This window comes from Bos indicus, chromosome 12, assembly GCF_029378745.1.
Source record: "Bos indicus isolate NIAB-ARS_2022 breed Sahiwal x Tharparkar chromosome 12, NIAB-ARS_B.indTharparkar_mat_pri_1.0, whole genome shotgun sequence".
In the NCBI taxonomy this organism is placed as follows: Eukaryota; Metazoa; Chordata; class Mammalia; order Artiodactyla; family Bovidae; genus Bos; species Bos indicus.
Window position 1 is genome coordinate 30,343,289 of NC_091771.1, and position 23,602 is coordinate 30,366,890.

Here is a 23,602-nt window from a genome sequence, read left to right on the forward strand (position 1 = left end):
CCTATCTATATTACTTTAAATAGTTCTTTGGTTTTTTGACTGTGTTTTAATGACTCATTTTGCATACTTTGAATGGCATTAAGAAAACTAACATTCTATAGCAGTTTGTTGTTTGCAATTTACGTAAATAGTTTGTAGCATAAAGGCTATTTTTTTTTTAAAGGTTCGGCAGGAATTATTGGAAGAATATGAACAAGTTAAAAGTATTGTCAGTACTTTGGAAAGTTTTAAAATCGACAGGCCCCCAGATTTCCCTGTGTCCTGTCAAGATGAACCGTTTAGAGATCCTGCCGTGTGGCCGCCCCCCGTACCTGCAGAACACAAGTAAGTGGAACTTTATGTTTGTTCTCCTTAGGTACTTCTTGAGTTAATTGATGGTCAGAGTGAAGAGAGTAAACCTTTATTTGAACCAAGTATGAGAAACTCTTTGGGGTGGCATGTAAATTTAGTAGCTGTTTATAATTTTCACACATGTGTGTCTACAGGGTTTGTAGTTGATAAAGAACAGAACTATGTCATTTGTCATATATCTTGCTTTTGAAATATTTTACTACTGTAATCATAACAGTAGAAATCCACTGCTGGTCCTAAAGTTTAGTTTAACTGATAAATTTATCAATTAAGCAAGTTCTTTTTGGATTTCGTAATGTCAACATCAAAGCTTTTTTGCTTTAAAAGACTAACAACTTCAGATGAAATGGTGGACAAATTGGATCCATCTGGTTGGGCCTACAGCCGGTTTCCAGAATCTTAGTGTAGAAGGAACCTTACCTTTCCTTTAAGGTGGAAGGGTGAATCAATAGTGTGGCAGTAAGGCTCGAAGTTTATCTCCTTGATGCTCAGCCTGTGCACCGTCTATATTAAACCTCTCTCTTCTTGTTCTTTGCTACCTTCCTGTCTTTGCACAGTCTGTTCTTCCTCAAGGAACAGCCATAATCCCCATCTAAGCAATTCATATTCGTTCTTCAAGTCTCAGTTAAACTGTTTTTCCTCTTTGCAGCCTTTTCTGGTTTGCCCAGGCATGACAGTGTGTTCATCCCAGTTATGTTGTATTTCTTTGTCTCTTGACAAGGGTAGGAGTTTTGCAAGGGCAAGGACCGTGGCTTTATTTACTCAACACAAATAACAAATAGCAAACTCCACTGCTCACGCAGCATTTGGCACATATTAGGCATTCCGCCAACACCGAGTAACTTCATTAATTCTACAAGTAAGGACACTGAGGCCTGGGAGACCTTGACCTGTAAGTTAGGCTAGACCAGGAGCTGAGTTTAGTTCTTTCTGGCTTTCAGTCCCTTTTTTTGTGAAGTCATATTGTGGTCTGAGTGTTGCATCACAGAAAATAAAATTTCCTTTTGATTAGTAGCTGTGATCATGTGTTTAGCTTGTTGATCTCTTAAAATTTTCGAAAAGCATTTAAAAAACTGTGAAAAATAGTTAATTTATTCCTTCAGGATTTTTTCCACTGAGTTAGAGATAATTTTATGATTCCCATTATAAAAACACAAGATGATTCTTTTCTAAGTATTTTATTTTTGATGCCAGTGTGAATGGGATAATTTTATTTCTTTTTCAGATGTTTTGTTGTTAATATATTGAGGCACAACTGATTTTTGTATGTTGATCATATATCCTGCTGAATTCATTGATTAGTTTTCAGTAGTTTTCTGATGAGCCTTTAAGGTTTCCTGTATTTAAGATCTTACCAGTTGCAAATAATGACGATTTTTGCTTATTCTGTTCCAGTTTGGATGCCTGTTATTTCTTTGTCTTGCCTAGTTACTCTAGCTAGAACTTTCAGTGTTATGTTGAATAAGAGTGATGAGAGTGAGGGCATCCTTGTCTTGTTCCTGATCTAAGAGGAGAAACTTTCAATTTTTCACTGTTGAGTATAATTTAGCTGTTGTCGTACATGGCCTTTATCATGTTGAGGTATGTTCCTTCAGTTTGTTGAGGGTTTTTCTCATGAAAGGATGTTGTATTTTGTCGAGTGCTTTTCTTCATCTATTGAGATGATCATATGATTTTTATCTTTTATTTTGTTGATGTGAGAGATCATGCTTATTGATTTGTATGTGTTGAACCTGGCATCCCAAGGATAAATCCTACTTGGTCATGGTGTATAATCCTTCTAATGTGTTGTTGAATTTGCTTTGCTAATATTCTGTTGAGAAATTTTACCTCTGTGTTCACTGAGGATATTGACTTATAGTTTTCTTTTCTTGTCATGTCCTAATCTAGTTTTGGTTTCAGGGTAATGCTGGCTTCATAAAATGAGTCTGAAGCGTTCCCCCTTCTTCGGTTTTCTGGAAGATTTTAGATGGATTGGCATTAATTATGTTTAAATGTTTGGTAGAATTTTCCAGTGAAGCCATCTGGCTCTAGGATTAACTTTCAGTGTAGGAAGTACCTGTTCTTAATTGCTAGAGCACCATGATATACTGCAGAAAGCAGTGGCCACAGATAACAGCCCTAGTATCTGCGGCTCAAACTGAATAAAAAGTGTGACTGGCATTTTCCCATTGATAAACACTTTCCTGAAAACTTCTTATTAGAGAAACACCAACCCAGTTATTTCTTTTCTTTCACCTCCCTTAACCGCCTTGTAGCACAGATCTGATTTATTTTTATACTTATGTTTTAAGCCTTATTCTTAATGAAAGTGAATGGACCAGAATATGTTTCTCCAAACCTCCTTCCTCCATACTAAATTTTCTCTGTGGATCAGAAATCCTTAATAAAAGCAAATCTAAGACTGTATATTGCCTGGCAAAAAAGATTTCCATTTCCATATATATCATCAACAGTGATGGAAAATCACTCAACAACACAGCAAGCTTCTACTAGTGAAGGAATGCTATTTAATACCATGAATAATATCATAGAATTAGGAGTTTTAAACTTTAAAATCTTTGTATCAGCAAATTCACAGATCCTTTACCAAGTAACATCAGCATAGTGATATCTATGTAAGGCAGAATGAAGTAAACTTCATTGTAGCACAGAATGTGTGCAGTGCTGATAGAATTAGGGCTAAAAGTTATGGGAGATTGAATTTGTATAAATTTTTTTCCTTTTACAATTTCATTTCTTCTACAGATCACATAAAACAAATGTAGTAAAATACCACCTAGAGCTAGTGAAAGTGAATATAGCCCTTAGATTTTCTTGGTGTGGTGGGAAGACACTTGAGTCCATGAGATCTGAGTTTAAATTCTACTTCTGATACTTCCTTGGTTTGTGACCTTGTACAAGTTATTTAACCTCTAAACATTTAGCTTCACTCTCTGTAAAATGGGGTGTTTACCTCATGAAATTAAATTTTAATGTTTAAGATAGTAACTGGCATGTAATAATTAAAATGAATCATCAACTCTGAAATAAAGTGCTACAGTGTTCTTTCATGTAAATACTAAGAGCTAACAGAATTTTTAAAATGATACTGCCTCATTCATAAAATCCCTCAGGGAATTTTATTTCCTTCTAGTACATTTTACATAAATCCTTAGTTTTCTGAAACATTTTGAATAACTCTGGCAGAGAGGATGTGGTTTTTTTAGATGTCCAAGCCTCATGAAGTGGGTAATCATTTTCAGGAAAAGGATGAGATAACGAGTTATCGGTCACTTTGTGCTTTGCAAGCATTCTCTTATTTAAACCTCCAGTAATCCTATGAAATAGCTACTTGTATTGTGTACCCATATTACTATTGCTGATTTATTGTTATGAACTCCATCTAGAGCTAAGTAATTGAAGCTTATAGAGTTTATTTTCCCAAAGTCGTCTGAACAAGAAAGTGGCAGAGCCAGGATTTGAACCCAGATCTCTTCAACTCTTCAACAAGTTGAAGTCTTAGCTCTTGCATGTTACTTTCCTACACATACTTGGTGATATTTGTGGGTATATTTTGACAAGTGTCTATATATCCTAATACATAATATATAATTCTGTTAAGCACTTGATTAAATTCTTACTAGAGGGGGTAGGAGAGAAGGAAAATGAAGAATACTTAATGAAGTACTTAAAGATGCTTAAAGAAACTGAAGATGCTTAGTGAAATAAATAATGTAATTTAAAAAATTTCTCTCTGGTAATACCACACTGAAATTGCAGTGTGGGCCAGTCGGAAAATATAATTTACCTTGTTCTGTACAAAGTGTTTCCAGGATGCATCTGATGTTTGCCGTTAGCCACTAATTCAGAAGCCCTGCTTGTGGGTCTGTCCTTTTCACACAGAGCTGCTTCTGTTACACTGGTGGTCTCTGGTGGTAGTTTCCTGTATCGTTCCAGGTTATACCTTATATGTTGTGTGTCCTCTGAGTTTAATCATGGTCCAAGCTGCTTGGATAAATCAAAGCAGCCTTTTAAAATGAATTAGATTTAATGCCTTTGAATATGGGGGAAACTGAGCTACAAAAGTAGAATTATAATGGGAAGTACTGGCAATATTAGAATTAAACTCCAAAGAGATGGAGCTTCCAGATTATTCTTAGTGTCCCAAGTTAAAAGATATCTTGTGTTAATTATATTATTTTATAATATTTGCCATGTAAGTTTATCAAGCATAGTTTCTTTAATGAGGCCATTTAGAAATGATCTTTCCCAGTGAGACCTAAGGCCATGAAATTAAGATTTTCTGTATAGGAGCAGTATGTGACATAGATTATATTCAACGAAGTATTTTTTATTCAGCTTCAAAAATAATTGTGTTAGGTCTTTTAAAGTGACATCTTTGGGGAGAGATGGCGGTAGCAGTAGGATACCCAGCCTGAAAAGCATCATCTGGCTTCTTCCATTCAGGTTTAAAAAGATAACTCTAACAGGCCCTCTAATGCTGTTTCACCTGGAACCAAGGGAAATGGCATAGTGTATTTCTGCATACAGATAGGTGGGAAGACTGATTTTTATCAACTTTGTGCTCTTCTGTAGAATTTCAGCCAAGAGGAAATTCTTGTTGACTCGGTATTAAAATCGTTACTCTGTGTTTTCTGTGGATACCCTAATAGATGAAGTAACTGCTCGCATATTAAAATCCCAGTTTGCACTGGAAAAAGCTCAGTCACGGCCAAGGTCGGGTACTGATACAGAGTACCCTGCCTTCTCATCTTTACGGTGTCTCACCAAGGCTCTGGGAAACTTTCCTGGGGTTGGGAGGTGGGAGAGCAAGTTTCTGTATCAGTGCCACCACTAAATGGAGTGGTCCTCCAAGTTAATTTCACTTCTACCGGCCTCAGTTTTCACCTCTTTAAAATGTATATCATGATGAGATTGTTTTGTAAAATTGCTTTGAAGTCTTAGGAAGAAAAAAACACTACTATTGATATATCCAACCCCTATGTTAGGGGCTTCTCTAGCGTCTCAGATGGCAAAGAATCTGCCTGCAGTGTAGGCCAGGTCCACATCCCTGAAGTGGAGCTAATATGAGAAATAATCCAGACGTTGTGCACAGCCTCGCCTATGGTGCTGGCCCCGTTGTATGCCAGGTGCTCTGCTGGGTGTCAGTCCTTCTGTAGGGGTGTGGCAGGGTGCAGCCTTCCTGAGCTTGCAGTCTTGTGAAGTGGTGTGAGAGCCGTTAGTGAGCTAGGATTGGCTGGATATGGTGATTAATGAGCTTTAGAGAATGAGAGAAAAATTACGTAATTAAACATCTAGACAAAGCTGTTGAATAGGAATTGAAAGTGAGAGCCAGAGTTTAAGAGTAATTGGGATTAGTAGTTAGTTACTTGGGAGTCATCAGCAAGTAAGGCATTTTAAGAAAGAAATTTTAAGGTCATTCTTCATATGGTAGAATAGGTTATTGCCTAATATGATGGGCAGGTTGAGATTATACTCACTTCTAAACATTCTGGAGTCTTAGTCTCTTCCAGAATTCTGTTTCTGGAGTATGGAGTATACACAGACTATGGTAGAATGTAGCTAGCAGTGCTGATTAACTACGATAACTGACATTTATTGAGTTTTTAACTGTGAACCAGATACTGTGCTGATAAACTCTCTACATGGTTTGTTTCTTAATCTTCAACAGCCACCCTCTAAAATAGGTACTATTAATATCATCCCTTTTTTTTTTTTTTTTAGAAGAAATTGAAGTTTGAAGATTCTAAGCAACTTTATCAAATGCTGCATGTAGGTTAAGTAAGATAAGGATTGAGAATTGGATTGGATTTAGCAGTGTGGAGCTCATTGGTGACCCTGATGAGTGATTTTGGTGGAATGGCGGGTGGGTTCAGAGAATGGGAAGAGAGGAATTGGAATCAATGAGTACTTGCAGTTCTTTCAACAAGTGTTGTTGAGCACAGAAATTGAGTAGTAGTTGGGGAAGACGTGGAATCAGAATTTGTTGTTTGGAGATGTTTGTGTGCTGATGTGAGTGCTGCAACAGGAAGGGGTGAGTGATGGTGCAGGGGAGAAAGGGGACCATGCTGGAGCAGTGCCCCCGTGTAGGCCAGAGGAGACAGGGTCCCGTGTGCGGGTGGAGGGGGTGTGGGACAGCTGATCAGAGTGGCTGCAGGGAAGACAGTCAGTTACGAAGAGAAGCAGCAAGATTGTCCCAGAGTGAGTGCAGGGGTGCAGGTGTTTTCCAGGGTCTAAATTCTCAGCTGAAGGGTCCCAAGAGTGGGACTTCCCTCTAATTGGCTACTTTATTTCTTTTATGTAAGTTTTCTAGGGAGCATTTGTCTTATTTTGTAGGACTCAGTAGTCACTCATTTGAAACTTTTATTTTGGTATTTGAGGTGTTTATTACAATTAGTGCCTAAAAACATGGTATTTCTATCTTTTTTTTTATGTTACAGAAAAGACAACTGAAAGATAGAAATTTTAATTCATTAGAGATATACTAAGGAATGGGAACAAGATAGTGGTAAGTCAGACTGAAATAACGTGTTCATTTTGTTTCTTCTTTCTTGAAAGAAGTATTTACCCTGCTGCACTCTAATTACCTCTGTCTTCTTCCCTCTCGGTTCCTTTGGCAACTGCTGTGATGCATACACTGCCTCTGTTGCCTTTCACTGCTTCTTGTTCCTTACGAAGTAGGGATCTGGATCTCTGTTCATTGCAGTATTGGGAGTGAATTCTTAAAAGACAGCTTCCTAATTTAAAATGGAATGCCACGTTCTCAAGAGTTACGGTGTTTAACTGTTGTTAACAGCTGATTGTGTTCACCAACTCTCTTCTCTGGAATGCTCCTCTTCTGTTGGCTTCTCTAACACTGCCCTCTTCCCTTTTCCTTCTTGTCTGCCTCCCCACCCCACCCCGCCGCCCTGGGGACTGTGGCCTTTTCTCCTCTTACGTCCTCCTCTTGTCGGACCCTGGTGCTGTCCTGTGCCCTTCCTGTGTTCCCTTCAGCTCCAGCCTGTTCTCACCCTGCTTGATGTTAGTGATGGTGGGGTTTTTGCCTTCTGGCTTGCATGAGCAGTCTAACTGTTGTTTGTATTGATAGATACCTTCTGTTTTCTCTCTCATTGTTTATATGATTTTATTTTTTTGTCTTGGTATTAAGTAGTCTCACTACAGATTATCTAAGTGTAGATTTATTTTTATTTAACACTACTTAAGACTTATGCTTCTTTTGTTTCAAATTCTTTTTTATGCTTTTAGCCATTTTATAGTTCATAACTAATAGTTCTGTTGTTAGAAGTTATTTTGCGCCTTATCTTTTTTGTTATTTCTGATGGCTCTTATTTGTGGTCAAGTTGAGAGCGTCCCTTCGAGATCTGAGCCCTTCTGAGGAGTGGCTTATTTAGGGGAATGTCGCTTCGTGGAGGGTCTGTGTTGGCCCCAGCCAGCTGTCTTAGGGATGTCACCTGCCTGGACCACTTTTAGGTAAATTTCTTGGCTTAAGTGAGTGTGAAACTAAATCCCAAATCACATGTGCGCAGACCCCTGGTTACTATTTCTAGGGGAGACTTATGCGTACTCTGCACATAGAGAGCATAAGCTGGGATAGACAGATGTACTTATTTCTTCCATGTGCATGTTTAAATGTGCTCTTTGAGAGTCCTGGCTTCACGCGCTAGTCTCTGGTCACCTTCGGCAGTGTAGGCCTCAGGCCTGTCTCAGGCCTCACTACGTGCTCGTTAAAGTCTCAAGCCCTGAGGTGGCAGAGACCTGGAACCTTCAAGAACCACAATGCCATCAGCTATATTTTATGTATCTTTTGGCCGTTTTGTATTTCTCTTTATCTTCTGGTAAGATCACCTATGTATAAAGAGGATATTTGTTACATTTTATTCAGAATTCCTATCTTTTTTTTTTTTTAATGTTATAGGAAAAAGACAACTAAAAATTCAAGTCATTAGAAATAAACTGTATCTATATACTTAGCTTAAGTTCTTGAGGGCCTTACCCTCTAGTTTACTGTTTTTGAGGACTCTTATTTATAGTTTAGTTGGGAACTCTTCTTCAGCAAGGCTTTAGTTGTAGGATTTATATGTGGATAGAAAAGGGATGTCCAGTACAATACATAAAATACATATATATTTTAGCTAAACTATAAGCTTCTTGAGTGCAGTGATTATTCATATTTTTTTATTTTCCCATATTTTGCAAATCAGTAGAATAATTTCAGAACTTGACTATAAGACAAAGAACTGTGAGACGTTTAAAATTAAACTGGTAGTATTTTAATGTAATCTATAAAAGTTGTATAGATTTCTATGGTCTGTGTCTATACACTGTTTTTATATTCTGAAACAGTGCTGTTGTCATCTAGTTTTCAGGTCTTTAGAGTTAGGCAGAAGAAAGGTATTTTAAGTATTTTAAGTTCAAAGTTCTTTAGAGTTAAATAGAAAAGGCAAGGGCCAATCTTTAGACCCAAAGAAGAGCAAAGTAAAATTAATAAATTATCACCCTGCCTGGGAGTGGTGGCATCCTACCATTAGACTAAATAATCAGTGATGTTATCGTCCCCTTTCCCACACTGTCTTAGAAGTGATAGAATGACTGGCTTAGCAACTCTTTGAATGAAGCTTAGTGCGTCCCATCAGAGTCTCTGACAAGAATTTAGTCACTGTCCTTGCTGAAATTCCTAGTTGTGGGTGACATCAAACTGCTAAGAGGGCAGCCCCTATGATAGTTAAGTGGGATTGTATAATATTTGGTGTGAGAAATGTGTCTGCAGCCCCAGATCTCATACATTTTAAGTTTCTGGCTAAATGTCATCTTGGTTAACTCGGACAATAATTATCTTCTATATTGGGTAAGCATCTTTTGATTCCAGTGCCATTAGAATGAAGAACAAAAATGTCTTAAGAGAATCAAAATTGTAATAGTATTTTTTTTTTGTTAAGAGATATGTACATATTTATTATTTTTATGTACTTGTAATTTAAGAAAATATGGCTATTGAGAGTGATAAGCATGCAATTCCAATCAGGTGTATTATGGAATAATTTAGATCTGTGATTTTTACATAAAAATTTGTGTTAAGTACTTTGGGGGAACGTTTAGGAGAATTTGAGGCTTACCTCGTTTGTAAGTTTAAGTTACTAAGTTTATGAAAGTATGTATATATAAGCTATGCTTTGTTAAGAAACATAAGTGAAGAACTAAGAAGATTGTGAAATATATTACATTTATAATTGTAGGTTAAAATATTTAGTGGCATTTAATTAGCCAGGTTTTAAATGGCATTATTCAGAAGCCTCTTAAAAGTGACTTCTAAAATCTGCTGCTTTTATGCATAGAAAAAGATTTGTAAACAAATCCACAAATTTTAAGGACTAACTGAATTTTTTACATTTTTAACTTTAATAAGGTGAATATTTTAAAAAAATCAAAGTAGACCTCTGAAGAGATTTTCCTCACAAAAAACAGCGCTGAGGACACAGAACTACTCATATCAGCCTGGCTGGCAGCTCTCCTTGGGTCTGGATGGGATGGATTTGCTCGTTAGACCATGAGGAAAAATTTAACCCAATATTCAAAAGCCTTTTATATTATGTAGTGTAGTGTCTTGCACTCATCAAAAGTTCAGGTATTTGTTTCTATCTCCAAACAGTATCTTGCTTTTCTTGGAATCCTACTGTCTGTGTTCTTTTAGCTTACTTTTTCACCCAGCATTATGGTCCTGAGATTGATCTATTGTTATTGCACATGGCTATGATTTATGTTCACGTGTATATAGTATCCCATTCCTTATGTATATAATGATTCATGCATCTGTTCTGATTCTGGACCTTTGGGTTATCTCATGGTGTTTACCGATCAGCAGTGCCACCACTCCCAGACAGGAACATTTACATACAACATTGGTGATTAACTTTGCTTAGAAAGGAAGAATTGACTTTTGAAGGAGATCAGGGTTGTTTGCACACGATAGACTAAGGCACCCTTCTTCCCATTCCTACAAGGAGATATCCTCCCATGGGAGAGCTCAGCTCCACGTAGACAAGCTGCTTATTTCTCTGCAGATTGCCAGTGCTTCTCTGATTTGAAATGCTGTAAGCTAGGAGGGTGTCAGCCTGGGTTTGACGGTTAGGGCAGAGGTTGATGATGCTGTGGCAGGTGGGGGTTGAGTCGCTCAGTCATGTCTGTCTGACTGTGACCTCACGAACTATAGCCTACCAGGCTCCTCTGTCCTTTGGATTCTCCAGGCAAGAATACTGGAATGGGTTGCCATTTCCTCCTCCAGGGGATCTTCCCAACCCAGGGATCAAACCTCTGTCTCCTGCATCTTCTGCATTGGCAAGTGGGTTCATTACCACTGAGCCACCAGGGAAGTGCTGATGATGCAGTGCAGCCCTACTAGTAATAAAGTCTTTTTTAAAAAAGAGACCAGTAAAACCAGCCTTGAGACTTACTGTTTACAGCCTGGAAGCTGTCACTGAGTCCTTAAATTGAAGCATGACATTGTGCAGTGATGCGCTAATGGAGGAATAAGTATAGACAGAATCAAGGATGTCCTTTGGGAAGCTGACAGAGTCTGTTGCAAATGTAATATCAAACTGCAGTGAGACGGAACTGAAGACCTGCAGAGCATAGGCAGGCTTTCTGTGCCACTCTGGACTGGCCAACAGTGGTACGTCTGGCCTCTTTGAGCAGTTTCATGCAGGCTGGGGATGAGCTCGTCAGAATATTGAGCGGCAGGACAAGGTCGGCAGTAGCACTCATGGAGTGCCGCCTGTGTATGAGCTTTGAAATAATTCCTCTCGCAGCACAGCTTTACTGACCTGGATGTGTGTGCAAAATGGACTACAGCAGGACTCCTCCAAGACTGCTAAATAGCCAGCCGAGGTGGGAAGGCACAAGCTGAGGAGGCAGAAGAGCTGTTTGAGGATTCACTGCAGTTCTCCCCTCCTCACGGAGGCCTAGCAGGGCCAGCCCAGCAGCCGCGCGGCAGCCCGTTGCGCAGCTGTAAAGGACGGGCTTGCTGTTTGCCAGCGAAAGCCTCAGGCCGGCTGTGCCTCGGAAGAGCAGGACCACAAACAATGACAGACTACTTAAATAGCAGGCGCAGCTGCTGACAGAAGGCAAGCACATGTCAAGTGTGTTCTGCATAAGGAGGTTGTTGGTTGCATTTGATTGCCTTTGGCCATGAATCCGATTCAGGAAAGACATTTATATATATGCAGATATGCACTTACTGTTACGTGTATATGTATATATTTACCGTTATATATATATTTATTGTTTTATATTTATATATGTAGAATAATAAGGTTCTGCTCACCTACTTGATACCTCTTCATCAAAAAGGAAGTACAGTCAAAAAACAATGGTTGCAATGAAATACTAGGAACAGAGCAGTGTAACGTTTTTCTTTTTTTTTTATTCTTTGCCAGTCTCATCACATTTTTTTGTATCTTACTGGCAGTCAGAATACTAATAATGTGCTAGAACTAAAAACATAATAATGCCTTTAAATTTGAAACTATCGTATAACCATTTCAACATACATGATTTTTGAGTTCCTTTCCTGTGGATTTTTTTTCCCCACAAGATTGCTCTTTCATCGTTGTCTCCTCTGAGGGCCTAGCACAGTAGAGGCTATCTGTCTCCTAACGGGTGTCTGGGTGTTCAGTACATAATTGTTTAATTGGACTGAATTCCAAGGACTCCAATGTCAGTGTGTGGTAACCTAGTAGGTAGGTTACCACATTTTCCACCAGGCTCTCTCATCTGTAACAGTTTCATGTGGTGGTCTGACTCCAGTGGTCTGAAGATGCTACAGTATGTTACCCATTTTTCACCTTGAGTTTGCAGCCTTCCTGGCTTGTCATCCATTTTCCTGGGTTTATTGAGTTGTACGCATGTGAGCCTTTCCTGATACAGAGAGAGAAACTTCCATGATGAGTTAGATGAATTGAAAGCAAGAAGCTGGAAAAGAGATAATGATAGATTCGGTATGTGGGTGGAAAAAGGGATATACATATGGGATGTGAAGGGCTACAAATACAGGTGGAACTGTAGAGAGAGTAAAGGTAGAAAACAGGCAGAGACAGCTCAGGAAATTATACACAAGGTGACAGCATCTCAGCCAGCACCCAAGAGGGGCAAGTAAGTACTGTGCTGAGGAGCCCTCCGACTTTACTATTTGAAGAAGACACATCTCACATTATATGAGACAAAGTGTGCTACTTGGTCAGCATAGTTATATTTATATGTTTATCAAAATTCTTTTTAAAAATTGCCGTGTAATTGACACAGTACATTAGTTTCAAGTGTACAGTGTCATGATTCAATATCTGTGTGTATTGTGAAATGGTCACCACCATAAATAGAATTAACATCTTTTGCCACATGTAGTTATCAGAATTCTTGATTCATGTTTGGGGGCCTGTATAATTTGAATGATTCTTGATTTTTGACACCTTCAAAGCATGAATTTTAGATGCACCTAAATTAAGATTTCATTGCTGCTGCTAAGTCGCTTCAGTCGTGTCCGACTCTGTGCGACCCCATAGACTGCAGCCCACCAGGCTCCCCCGTCCCTGGGATTCTCCAGGCAAGAACACTGGAGTGGATTGCCATTTCCTTCTCCAATGCATGAAAGTGAAAAGTGAAAGTGAAGTCGCTCAGTCGTGTCCGACTCCTAGCGACCCCATGGACTGCAGCCTACAAGGCTCCTCCATCCATGGGATTTTTCCAGGCAAGAGTACTGGAGTGGGGTGCCATTGCCTTCTCCGAAGATTTCATTAAGCCTTGCTATTTGTAATTTGATGAATAAAATGCTGGTTTTTCCAATACTGAAGCAGAGAGAATAATTTTGGTTGTAAAGGATAAACTGGTAAGCTATACAGATAGACATATTTTCAATTCTTGTCTTTTCAGCTTTTAATACTTTTTTTTAAAGTTACTTATTTGGTTTAGGACAGCAATGAATAAGGAACTGATACTCTATTACACTATTAAGATTATTAGATGGGAGTAGTGTGTATTGCCCTCTATTGGTGATTGTTACTTTGACAAAGTAATTGCTGTTATATGTATCATTTATATGTATTTGATATTTGTATCAACCAGGATTTTTTTACAGAAAAGTACTTTCAAAAACTGACCTAATAGTTGTGACCGTGAATTGGCAAAAGGGGAAAAACTGACTTTGTGGGCTAATTGATTTAATAGTTTTATTAACTGAGGTAGTATTGAAGTACTTTTGCCTTTGATTAATTTTAACTTTATTTTTTTTGGTTAGAGCTCCACCTCAGATAAGGCGTCCCAATCGAGAAGTAAGACCTCTGAGGAAAGAGATGCCAGGAGGCGGCGCCCGGGGACCTGTAGGCCGAGCACATCCCATATCTAAGAGCGAGAAGCCCTCCACCAGCAGGGACAAGGACTGCAGAGCCAGAGGGAGAGATGACAAGGCAAGCCTCCCTCTTCCTGACTCATTCACTTTAAGCCCATGACCTTTGGTGCATATTGTAATTTTTGTAGGCTTTTCAGAGGACTCTGGTTTTAACATGGAAGAGATATAAAAAAGAACTCTGAATCAAAAACTTATGCAGTCTTTGCATTTTGAAGGCCATTCTGCAATGCCAGTAAACTCAGAGATGTATTAAATAAACACACACACAAATTTGTCTGTACAGATCTTAAGTAAAATGGAACTTTTGTAGAAATATTCAAAATAAAGTTTTAAAACTTAAAAAAATATTTTAGCTAGTATTCTGAAGTAAAATGAACAATAAATGAAACATAACTGTAGGGGAAAGATTTATAAGGAAATAGATGTGTATATAGTCTTCACAGAATAAGACAGTGGATACAGTTTATTACTGATACAGAGTTTTAAAACTTAGATTTATCTGTAAATTTTTGAGTAGATTTTTTTTTCTTTCATGAGAAAATTTCCTTCAGTATATACGTTTATCTGGGAAATTGATTGGTGAATAAACATAATACTGGGTAGAGATTCTGTGCTGTGCTTCAGTTCAGTCTCTCAGTCATGTCCAACTCTGTGACCTCATGGACTGCAGCACACCAGGTTTCCCCTGTCCATCACCAACTCCTGGAGCTTGCTCAAACTCATGGCCATCAAGCTGGTGATGCCATCCAACCATCTCATCCTCTGTCATCCCGTTCACCTCCTGCCTTCAATCTTTCTCAGCATCAGGGTCTTTTCCAGTGAGTCAGTTCTTCACATCAGGTGGCCAAATTATTGGAGCTTCAGCTTCAGCATCAGTCCTTCCAATGAATATTCAGGACTGATTTCCTTTAGGATTGACTGGTTTGATATCCTTGCAGTCTAAGGGACTTTCAAGAGTCTTCTCCAACACCACAGTTCAAAAACATCAATTCTTTGGTGCTCAGCTTTCTTTACGTTCCAACTATCACATCCATACATGACTGTTGGAAAAACCATAGCTTTGACTAGACCGACCTTTGTTGGTAAAAGTAATGTCTTTGCTTCTTAATATGCTGCCTAGGTTTGTCATAGCTTTTCTTCCAAGGAGCAAACGTCTTTTAATTTCACGGCTGCAGTCACCATCTGCAGTAATTTTGGAGCCCAAGAAAATAAAGTTCATCAGTGTTTCCATTGTTTCCCCATCTATTTGCCATGAAGTGATGGGACTGAAGGCCATGATCTTAGTTTTTTGAATGTTGAGTTTTAAGCCAGCTTTGTACTCCTCTGTTTCACTTTTATCAAGAGGCTCTTTAATTGCTGTTTGCTTTCTGCTATAAGGGTGCTGTCAACTGCATATCTGAGATTATTGATATTTCTCCTGGCAATCTTGGTTCCAGCTTGTGCATCCAGCCTGGTATTTTGCATGATGTACTCTGCATATAAGTTAAATAAGCAGGATGATAATATATAGCCTTGACATATTCCTTTCCCAATTTGGAACCAGTCCATTGTTCCATGTCCAGTCTCATAGATGTCTCATGAGGCAGATAATATGGTCTGATATTCCTGTCTCTTTAAGAATTTTCCACAGTTTGTCATGGTCCACACAGACAAAGGCTTTAGCATAGCCAATAAAGCAGAAGTAGATGTTTTTCTGGAACTCTTTTGCTTTTTCTGTGATCCAGTGGATGTTGGCAATTTGATCTCTGGTTCCTCTGCCTTTTCTAAAACCAGCTTGAACATCTGGAAGTTCATAGTTCGTGTACTGTTGAAGCCTGGCTTGGAGAATTTTCATTACTTTGCTAGTGTGTGATGAGTACAGTTGTGTGGTAGTTTGAACATTCTTCAGCATTGCCTTTCTTTGGGATTGGAATGAAAACTGACCTTTTCCAGTCCTGTGGCCAGTGCTGCGTTTTCCAAATTTGCTGGCGTGTTGAGTGCAGCACTTTCACAGCATCATCTTTTAGGATTTGAAATAGCTGCACAGGAATTCCATCACCTCCACTAGCTTTGTTCAAAGTGATGCTTCCTAAGGCCCCCTTGACTTCACACTCCAGAATGTCTGACTCTAGGTGAGTGATCACACCATCGTGGTTGTCTGGTAATTGATTTAAGTAATTGATTGGATTACTTAATAGCAAATGGCCATTTTTTGAATATTTTCTTTCTCACGCTTAAGTCTAGGAATGTCTGATATGGAGAGAGATAAACTGGGTTGAAGTATTCTTTTGAGAAATGTGGATCAGTAGTTATACAAATGAACAATGACCTAAAAAAAAACTCTTTATTGAAGAAAAGTATGTAGATTATAAGGGTAGTATTTGATGAATGATGATCATCTAACTAGTAGTGTACTAGTCTAATAACTAGTTTTTTTGAAAAAAAAAGTTGTATGTATATAAGTATGCATGCATATTCACACAGATTTATTATAAATCTCATAATAAAGGATGTACAACATATAACTTACAAATAATAAAATATGTAAGACTCTTTATTGTAAACTTTTATAGGGCCCATGGACCCTCATGAAATGCCTTTGCTGCTTTTTGCTTAACTCTTGCACCTGTAGGTACCTGTGGTTGCAGTTGACAGATGATTAGGAATGTAGTTCTGACAAGACTTGGTTGATATTTTATTAGTCAGTTGAAAATGGAACAACAGAAACATATGTCAGAACTTCACTCCTCCATCAATCACTTGAACAACTTTGATGAATCATATCATGGTTTTCAAATAGAACTTATTTCCTTAATTTTTTGTGTTTACATGGTATGCTATGCTAAGTCACTTCAGTCGTGTCCGACTCTGTGTGACCCCATAGACGGTAGCCTACCAGGCTCCCCCATCCCTGGGATTCTCCAGGCAAGAATACTGGAGTGGGTTGCCATTTCCTTCTCCAGTGCATGAAAGTGAAAAGTGAAAGTGAAGTCGCTCAGTCGTGTCCGACTCTTAGCGACCCCATGGACTGCAGCCTACCAGGCTCCTCCGTCCATGGGATTTTCCAGGCAAGAGTACTGGAGTGGGGTGCCATTGCTTTCTCCGATTTACATGGTAAGAACTATAGAAATGACACACTCTTTAGTTTAATATTTCCCCATTAGTTTAAGTCTAGACAGTTAACAGAACAAGAAGTCAAGTCCCCATTTTGTAATGCTTGCTGGTTTCTCTGGTATAAACACTTCCACTATGACTGGATCTAGGCTACCAACACGAGATCACTGAACTCAGAGTTGACATGAGTAGCAGCCTACCATTCTGCAGTGTAGACGCAGTACAAGTACGTAGTGATAGTTTAGTAGTTGGCAGTGAGGAGTTTTGAGTAATTACTTATTCTATTTTTAGTATAATTTATTCTAAGTTTGTATGATTTTTACTAATGGCTGTTTTTCACAGTTGGCTTGAAAAATTCCTGAAAATTTAATAACTGGCTCTTACAAACCAGTAAGAGTCAGCTTGGACTGATTGCATGCAACCTCTGTAACTACCATGTAATCCGTTTAACTATTGCTCAGGGGTCAAAAATAGAGCATTGAGCTCCTCAGAAGCCATACTCATGATCCCTTCTGATCTCTGCCACTTACTGCTTTCCCAAAGAGAACCACTCTTCTGGTTGCAGTTAATCTAGCAGGTTAACTGAAACCACAGCTATTCACTCATATTTGATATTTCCTATTTTAATTGATCTGTTTGTTAAGAAGGATAGTTGTCACCCATTTTGTTGATCTCCCAGTATCACCAAATAAATTATTAATTTTAGTTTCCTAGTTTTTCTTTTTAGTCACCTCACCATTTTGAGTTGAAAAAGATCTAGAATCTTCTTTGGAGTACTTACTTTGTATTCAGGTCTCATCTGTACTATTGAGAAACTTTGGGTGGGAAGGCAAGTGGTTTGACTGACTTTCTACCCACGTATCTTCTTCTGTGAATTGAGAGCTTTGACTTTGCTGCTACAGGCTTTTATTTCCCTGCTTTTCCTTCTTTCTCCAGCCCACCATTTTTCCCATATAGCAACTACAAGGGTCATTTTAACATGTAAATCAGATTCTGTCATTGCCCTTCTTAGCAAGTTTCAAAAATTTCCCCATTTACTTAGAATAAAACTTAAACACCTCCCCATGGCCTAGAGGGCCCAGTGTGCTGACTTCTGATCATCTTTCCAACCTATTCTTATTTTTAAAAAATACTTTATTTTTATTTTTTTGGCCACACCGCACAGCATTCAGGATCTTAGTTCCCCAACCAGGGATCAAACCTGTGCCCCCTTCAGTGGAATCTAGGAGTCTTAACTAGTGGACTGCCAGGGGAGTCCCCCTCCAGCCTATTCTTTTTGCTCAGTACCTTTTAACTATACTGACCACTTGTTTTTTTCATAGCACTTCACAGTTTATGTGTGTTTGGCGTTTACTTGTTAACTTTCTGCCAGTAATCTAGCAGATAATCTTTTTTTCATGCACTGATCTTACACTAAAGGCACAATAGAATGTCTTGGACATAGATAGTCATATTATTTTTCTTAAAATCCTATGATTCCTGTTGCTTCCAGATAAGTGTATACCTTTTACTTTCCCTTGATAGTGTTTATTAAATCCTCCCCACCACTTGGATATTCATATTAAAATGACTCTCTGCCTACTTATTTATTTATTTTTTTGGGGTAAGTCTCAAATTACAATGGCATATCAAAGCTTGTTAAATCCCAGATATATCAGTTTCTGTTGCATTCTCTGGTTGATTTATTTTTAGAAGAGTTTTAAAAACGATTACAGAGTGTTCACAGTGATATGTTTGAGTGTGACTAGCCTTGGCCCATCTTTATTATAAAATATGATTCTAGGCTGAGCTAATTTTAAATTTGTTGACGTTATCTTTGTTGTGTAGGCACGCCAGAAATTTACTCCTTTTAAGTGTCAATATTGGGATCTGTCATCTGAAGTACAACAATCTTCCTAAAAATTCAGTTTCATACCATGCTAACCAGAGACAGTAAATTTTTCATTTTGGAGTAAAGTTACCAGAGTACTGTTTGGTCATTTACCCAGTGACTTAAAGAACTGGAGCATCTGCCCACAGGGAGCCATTTAGTTCTCTCTGCACTTAGGATCTAGTTTATGGTTTATCTCAGATGGAGTGTGGTAGGTGAGGTTCATCCCGTTCTCTCTCTTCAGATTGAAGCTCAGGAAATTGATTAGTGTTTGGACCATTTTTCCTTCATTTTTGCCTTAACAGTAACTGTGGGGCTGAAGCTCCGGGGAGGTGCTTGGCTCTGTCTGCTAAAGTAGTTCTAGTGGTTGAACTGTCTCTGGCAGCTGAGCACGTCTCATTTAAAGCTCTTCAGAGCTGAGTAAATGTTGGCAGAACCCCATAGAAACCATAGCATATAATTCTTTTTTTTTTTTTCAAGCTAGTGTGTTATTAAATAAAGAATTTGTGGTAAAGTATATTGCTTTAATGACCCTAATGATGCTATTTTAAAAGGTTCTTTTATCTTTGTCATTATAGTGACTTTATGATGTGGTCCAAGGACCTAACTAGGAAGAAACTCTGAACCCTGAGTGGGTACTTACACTGAGGGAAAAAGCTTTGTAAGCTGCAGTTCAGTGTCCCAAGTCTTTCCTCATCTGCAGCCTCTCAGATCCTTCAGTTCAGTTCAGTTTAGTCGCTTAGTCGTGTCCGACTCTTTGCGACCCCATGAATCGCAGCACACCTGGCTTCCCTGTCCATCACCAACTCCCAGAGTTCACTCAAACTCACGTCCATCTAGTCGGTGATGCCATCCAGCCATCTCATCCTCTGTCCGTCCCCTTTTCCTCCTGCCCCCAATCCCTCCCAGTATCAGAGTCTTTTCCAGTGAGTCAACTCTTCGCATGAGGTGGCCAAAGTAATGGTGTTTCAGCTTTAGCATCATTCCTTCCAAAGAACACATAGGGCTGACCTCCTTTAGAATGGACTGGTTGGATCTCCTTGCAGTCCAAGGGACTCTCAAGAGTCTTCTCCAACACCACAGTTCAAAAGCATCAATTCTTTGGCGCTCAGCTTTCTTCACAGTCCAACTCTCACATCCATACATGACCACTGGAAAAACCATAGCCTTGACTAGACGGACCTTAGTTGGCAAAGTAATGTCTCTGCTTTTGAATATGCTATCTAGGTTGGTCATAACTTTCCTTCCAAGGAGTAAGCGTCTTTTAATTTCATGGCTGCACTCACCATCTGCAGTGATTTTGGAGCCCCAAAAAATAAAGTCTGACACTGTTTCCCCATCTATTTCCCATGAAGTGATGGGACCAGATGCCATGATCTTCGTTTTCTGAATGTTGAGCTTTAAGCCAACTTTTTCACTCTCCACTTTCACTTTCATCAAGAGGCTTTGTAGTTCCTCTTCATTTTCTGCCATAAGGGTGGTGTCATCTGCATGTCTGAGGTTACTGATATTTCTCCCGGGAATCTTGATTCCAGCTTGTGCTTCTTCCAGCCCAGCGTTTCTCAGATCCTTAGGAGGATTAATAGTTCTACCATATGTAACCTACTCTTTTTTTTTTTTTTTAATGAAATATATTTGATATATAATGTTGTGTTTCAGGTGTAAGGATATTTATATATATATATATATATTTTTTTTTTTTTTCAGATTCTTTTTGGTTACTATAAAACACTGAATATCGTTCTCTGTGCTAGTAGGCCCTTGTTGATTACCTATTTTATATATAGTAGTGTGTATATGTTAACCACATCTTCCTAACTGATCCCTTCCTGCCCCTTTAACATGCTTTTAAGGTTTAAAATGACCCAGGCAGGCATGAGGTGGTCTGATGTTGTGAAAAAGCATGAGTTTGGGGCGTCAGGAAGATCTGAGTTAAAATCTATCCTCAGACATTTAGTAATTGTGAACTTGATTAACTTTCTGAGCCCCAGTTCCTTATCTGTAAAAAAAGGGTAATAATACAACCTTACCTTTAGGGTTGTTGCATTAAATGAGATAATGTTTTTGAGATTTCTTGCTGGGCAGTAGGTTTTCAGTAAGTTGGTTTTTTCTTCCTCTGTATTAATGCTTGAAATATTTTCTAGTAGTGGCAGAAATCGCTAGCAACCCCAAATTTAGAGATATCAAGCTTGTTTAGTCTTAATGTGCACCTGTCCCCTCAAGAATGTAAATTTGAAGTGTTTCCTAAGGTTGGCCAGTTCATCTATTGCTGATGAATTAAAAAGGGGAGGATGGCCTTGGGGGTAATTAGAAAACACTATTTAAAAAAAAAAAAAATGAAAAAATAAGCCATTTTAAATAGTTTGACTGCAGTATTTTGAAGGCTTAATGATTGTTATTGATATTTTTTTTTACACGTGTCCCCCAGGGAAGGAAAAATATGCAAGATGGTACAAGTGATGGTGAAATTCCAAAATTTGATGGTGCTGCATATGATAAGGACCTGGTGGAAGCCCTTGAGAGAGACATCGTCTCCAGGAACCCAAGTGTTCACTGGTGAGTCTGTTATGTTTTTGAATCACAGCTGCGGAGAAGGCTGTAGGTTGGCTTGGTGTGTCTTGTCTTGCTATCCATTCACCTCCTGATTATGATTTCACCCATAATATGAGTGTGCAGACTTGGCAGGACAATTGTTCTTTCAGAATACAGCCAAGACATTTTCATGTTAATTCAATGTTGACGTAACCAACAAAGGTTGTTAATTGAATAATGTCCTGATTTATAACTGTAGTATGTTTTCACTGATGATTTTATACAGTAAAAATTAGAATACTGTTCTTCCTATAAGAACAATTTCCTAAGTGAAAAACAATTCAAAGAGCTGCTAATGACCATAAATCAAAGGTGACCCCGAATAAGCATGAAACGTGGCTGTTCTTCCAAAGGGATGACATAGCAGATCTGGAAGAAGCTAAGAAGTTGCTGAGAGAAGCTGTCGTCCTTCCCATGTGGATGCCTGACTTTTTCAAAGGGATTAGAAGGCCATGGAAGGTGAGAATTTATTAAAATAATATAGGCATAAAACTGCAGCTTGCATGATAAAGAAAGCCAGCGTTGTAGTTTCCTTATGCATTTATTAACATGGTCTGTAAAGGTTGGGGGAGGCTGGTATATACCTCAGGTACCTGGATAAGGATTTGTGGTTGAGATGCTGCCTTTGCCTGGCAGAAGAGGGGTTGGGAGTGTTGATGCTGTCATCTTTAAAGTCACTTCCCTCAGGGGCGCTGAGCTGGAGACGAGTTTTAAGAATTTTCCAGGTGTCTGTTTCTGTAATGGAAAGTTAGCAAGCAAATTAAATAGTAATAGTACATAGTCATAGAATAAGTGTTTGATCAAATAAATATCTTTTTAAAAGCTGACCTGTTTCTCAGTAATTAATTATTTTGATCACTTCATCTAGGCCAGGTATAAATTCTCAGAGGTGATGAGAATGTTTAGATCTTTCTAGCTTGCCCTGTACTTTGTAGTCTAAAGCCTGCCCAGGACTCGCGCCTCCCAAGTTCAGTGCTTTCATTCCAGTGTATTAAAAAAGCCCTTCCAACAGCTGCTGCCTGAACTGTTTTTGGTCTTAGCCATAGGCCGAGTCTTGTTTTGCTCTGACTGGCAGAATGAAATAAAAGCATGATCTTACTTTGCCTCTTCTAGATTAGCTGGAACGTCTTTTATGTTCTCAATACCTCCTCCTTATTTGTGCCCAAAAGGAGAAAGGAGGAGAAGTTGTGTTTATATCATGGCATTTTGATTGCCTCTCACAACTTAAAAGCTTCTATAGACTGTTTGTTATCAGTTCAGTTCGGTTCAGTTCAGTCGCTCAGTCGCGTCCGACTCTTTGCAACCCCGTGGATTGCAGCACGCCAGGCCTCCCTCTCCATCGCCAGCTCATGGAGTTTACTCAAACTCATGTCCATTGAGTTGGTGATGCCATCCAACCATCTCATCCTCGGTCGTCCCCTTCTCCTCCTGCCTTCAGTCTTTCCCAGCATCAGGGTCTTTTCCAGTGAGTTAGCTCTTCGCATCAGGTGGCCAAAGTACTGGAGTTTCAGGTTCAACATCAGTCCTTCCAATGAATATTCAGGACTTATCTCCTTTAGGATGGAATGGTTGGATTCCTTGCAGTCCAAGGGACTTTCAAGAATCTTCTCTAACACCACAGTTCAAGGTGCTTGGCTTTCTTTATAGTCCAACTCTCACATCCATACTACTGGAAATCCCAGAGCTTTGACTAGATGGACCTTTGTTGGCAAAGTAGTGTCTCTGTTTTTAATATGCTGTCTAGCTTAGTCATAACTTTCCTTCCAAGGAGTAAGCGTCTTTTAATTTCATGGCTACAAACACCATCTGCAGTGATTTTGGAGCTCAAAAAAAATGAAGTCAGCCACTGTTTCCCCATCTATTTGCCATGAAGTGATGGGACTGGATGCCATGATCTTAGTTTTCTGAATGTTGAGCTTTAAGCTAACTTTTTCACTCTCCTCTTTCACTTTCCTCAAGAGGCTGTTTAGTTCTTTTTCACTTTCTGCCATATGGTGGTGTCATCTGCATATCAAAGATTATTGATATTTCTCCTGGCGATCTTGATTCCAACTTGTGCTTGTAATATCTATTTGTTATAGATATCTATTTGTTTTAGATATAGATATCTATTTGTTACAGATATTACTAATTTAGGGAACTTAGTACCATAAATTTCCCCCTTTATAATAACTTTAAAAATAATGTTTAAAAGAAATAATAAGGCCTTCATAAAATAGGTATTTAAAGGGGTTTTAAAACACCTGGAATGGTAGGTGTGTCCTAGAACCAGCCTGGGGAGGAATAGTTTCAGGGAGAAG

At 38.8% G+C, this 23,602-nt stretch overlaps 1 protein-coding gene across 8 annotated transcripts in view; it reads left to right on the top strand.

Annotated features, from left to right (window-relative positions):
- Positions 1-23,602, top strand: part of KATNAL1 (katanin catalytic subunit A1 like 1) — a 59,151-nt gene that overhangs the window by 18,501 nt on the left and 17,048 nt on the right. For all 8 annotated transcript variants that reach the window (XM_070800218.1, XM_070800219.1, XM_070800214.1 and 5 more), the window contains 4 exons: positions 164-324; positions 13,637-13,805; positions 21,139-21,266; positions 21,656-21,761. In XM_070800218.1, coding sequence (XP_070656319.1) covers positions 164-324; positions 13,637-13,805; positions 21,139-21,266; positions 21,656-21,761 — 564 coding nt within the window. The remainder of the gene's footprint in view (positions 1-163; positions 325-13,636; positions 13,806-21,138; positions 21,267-21,655; positions 21,762-23,602) is intronic.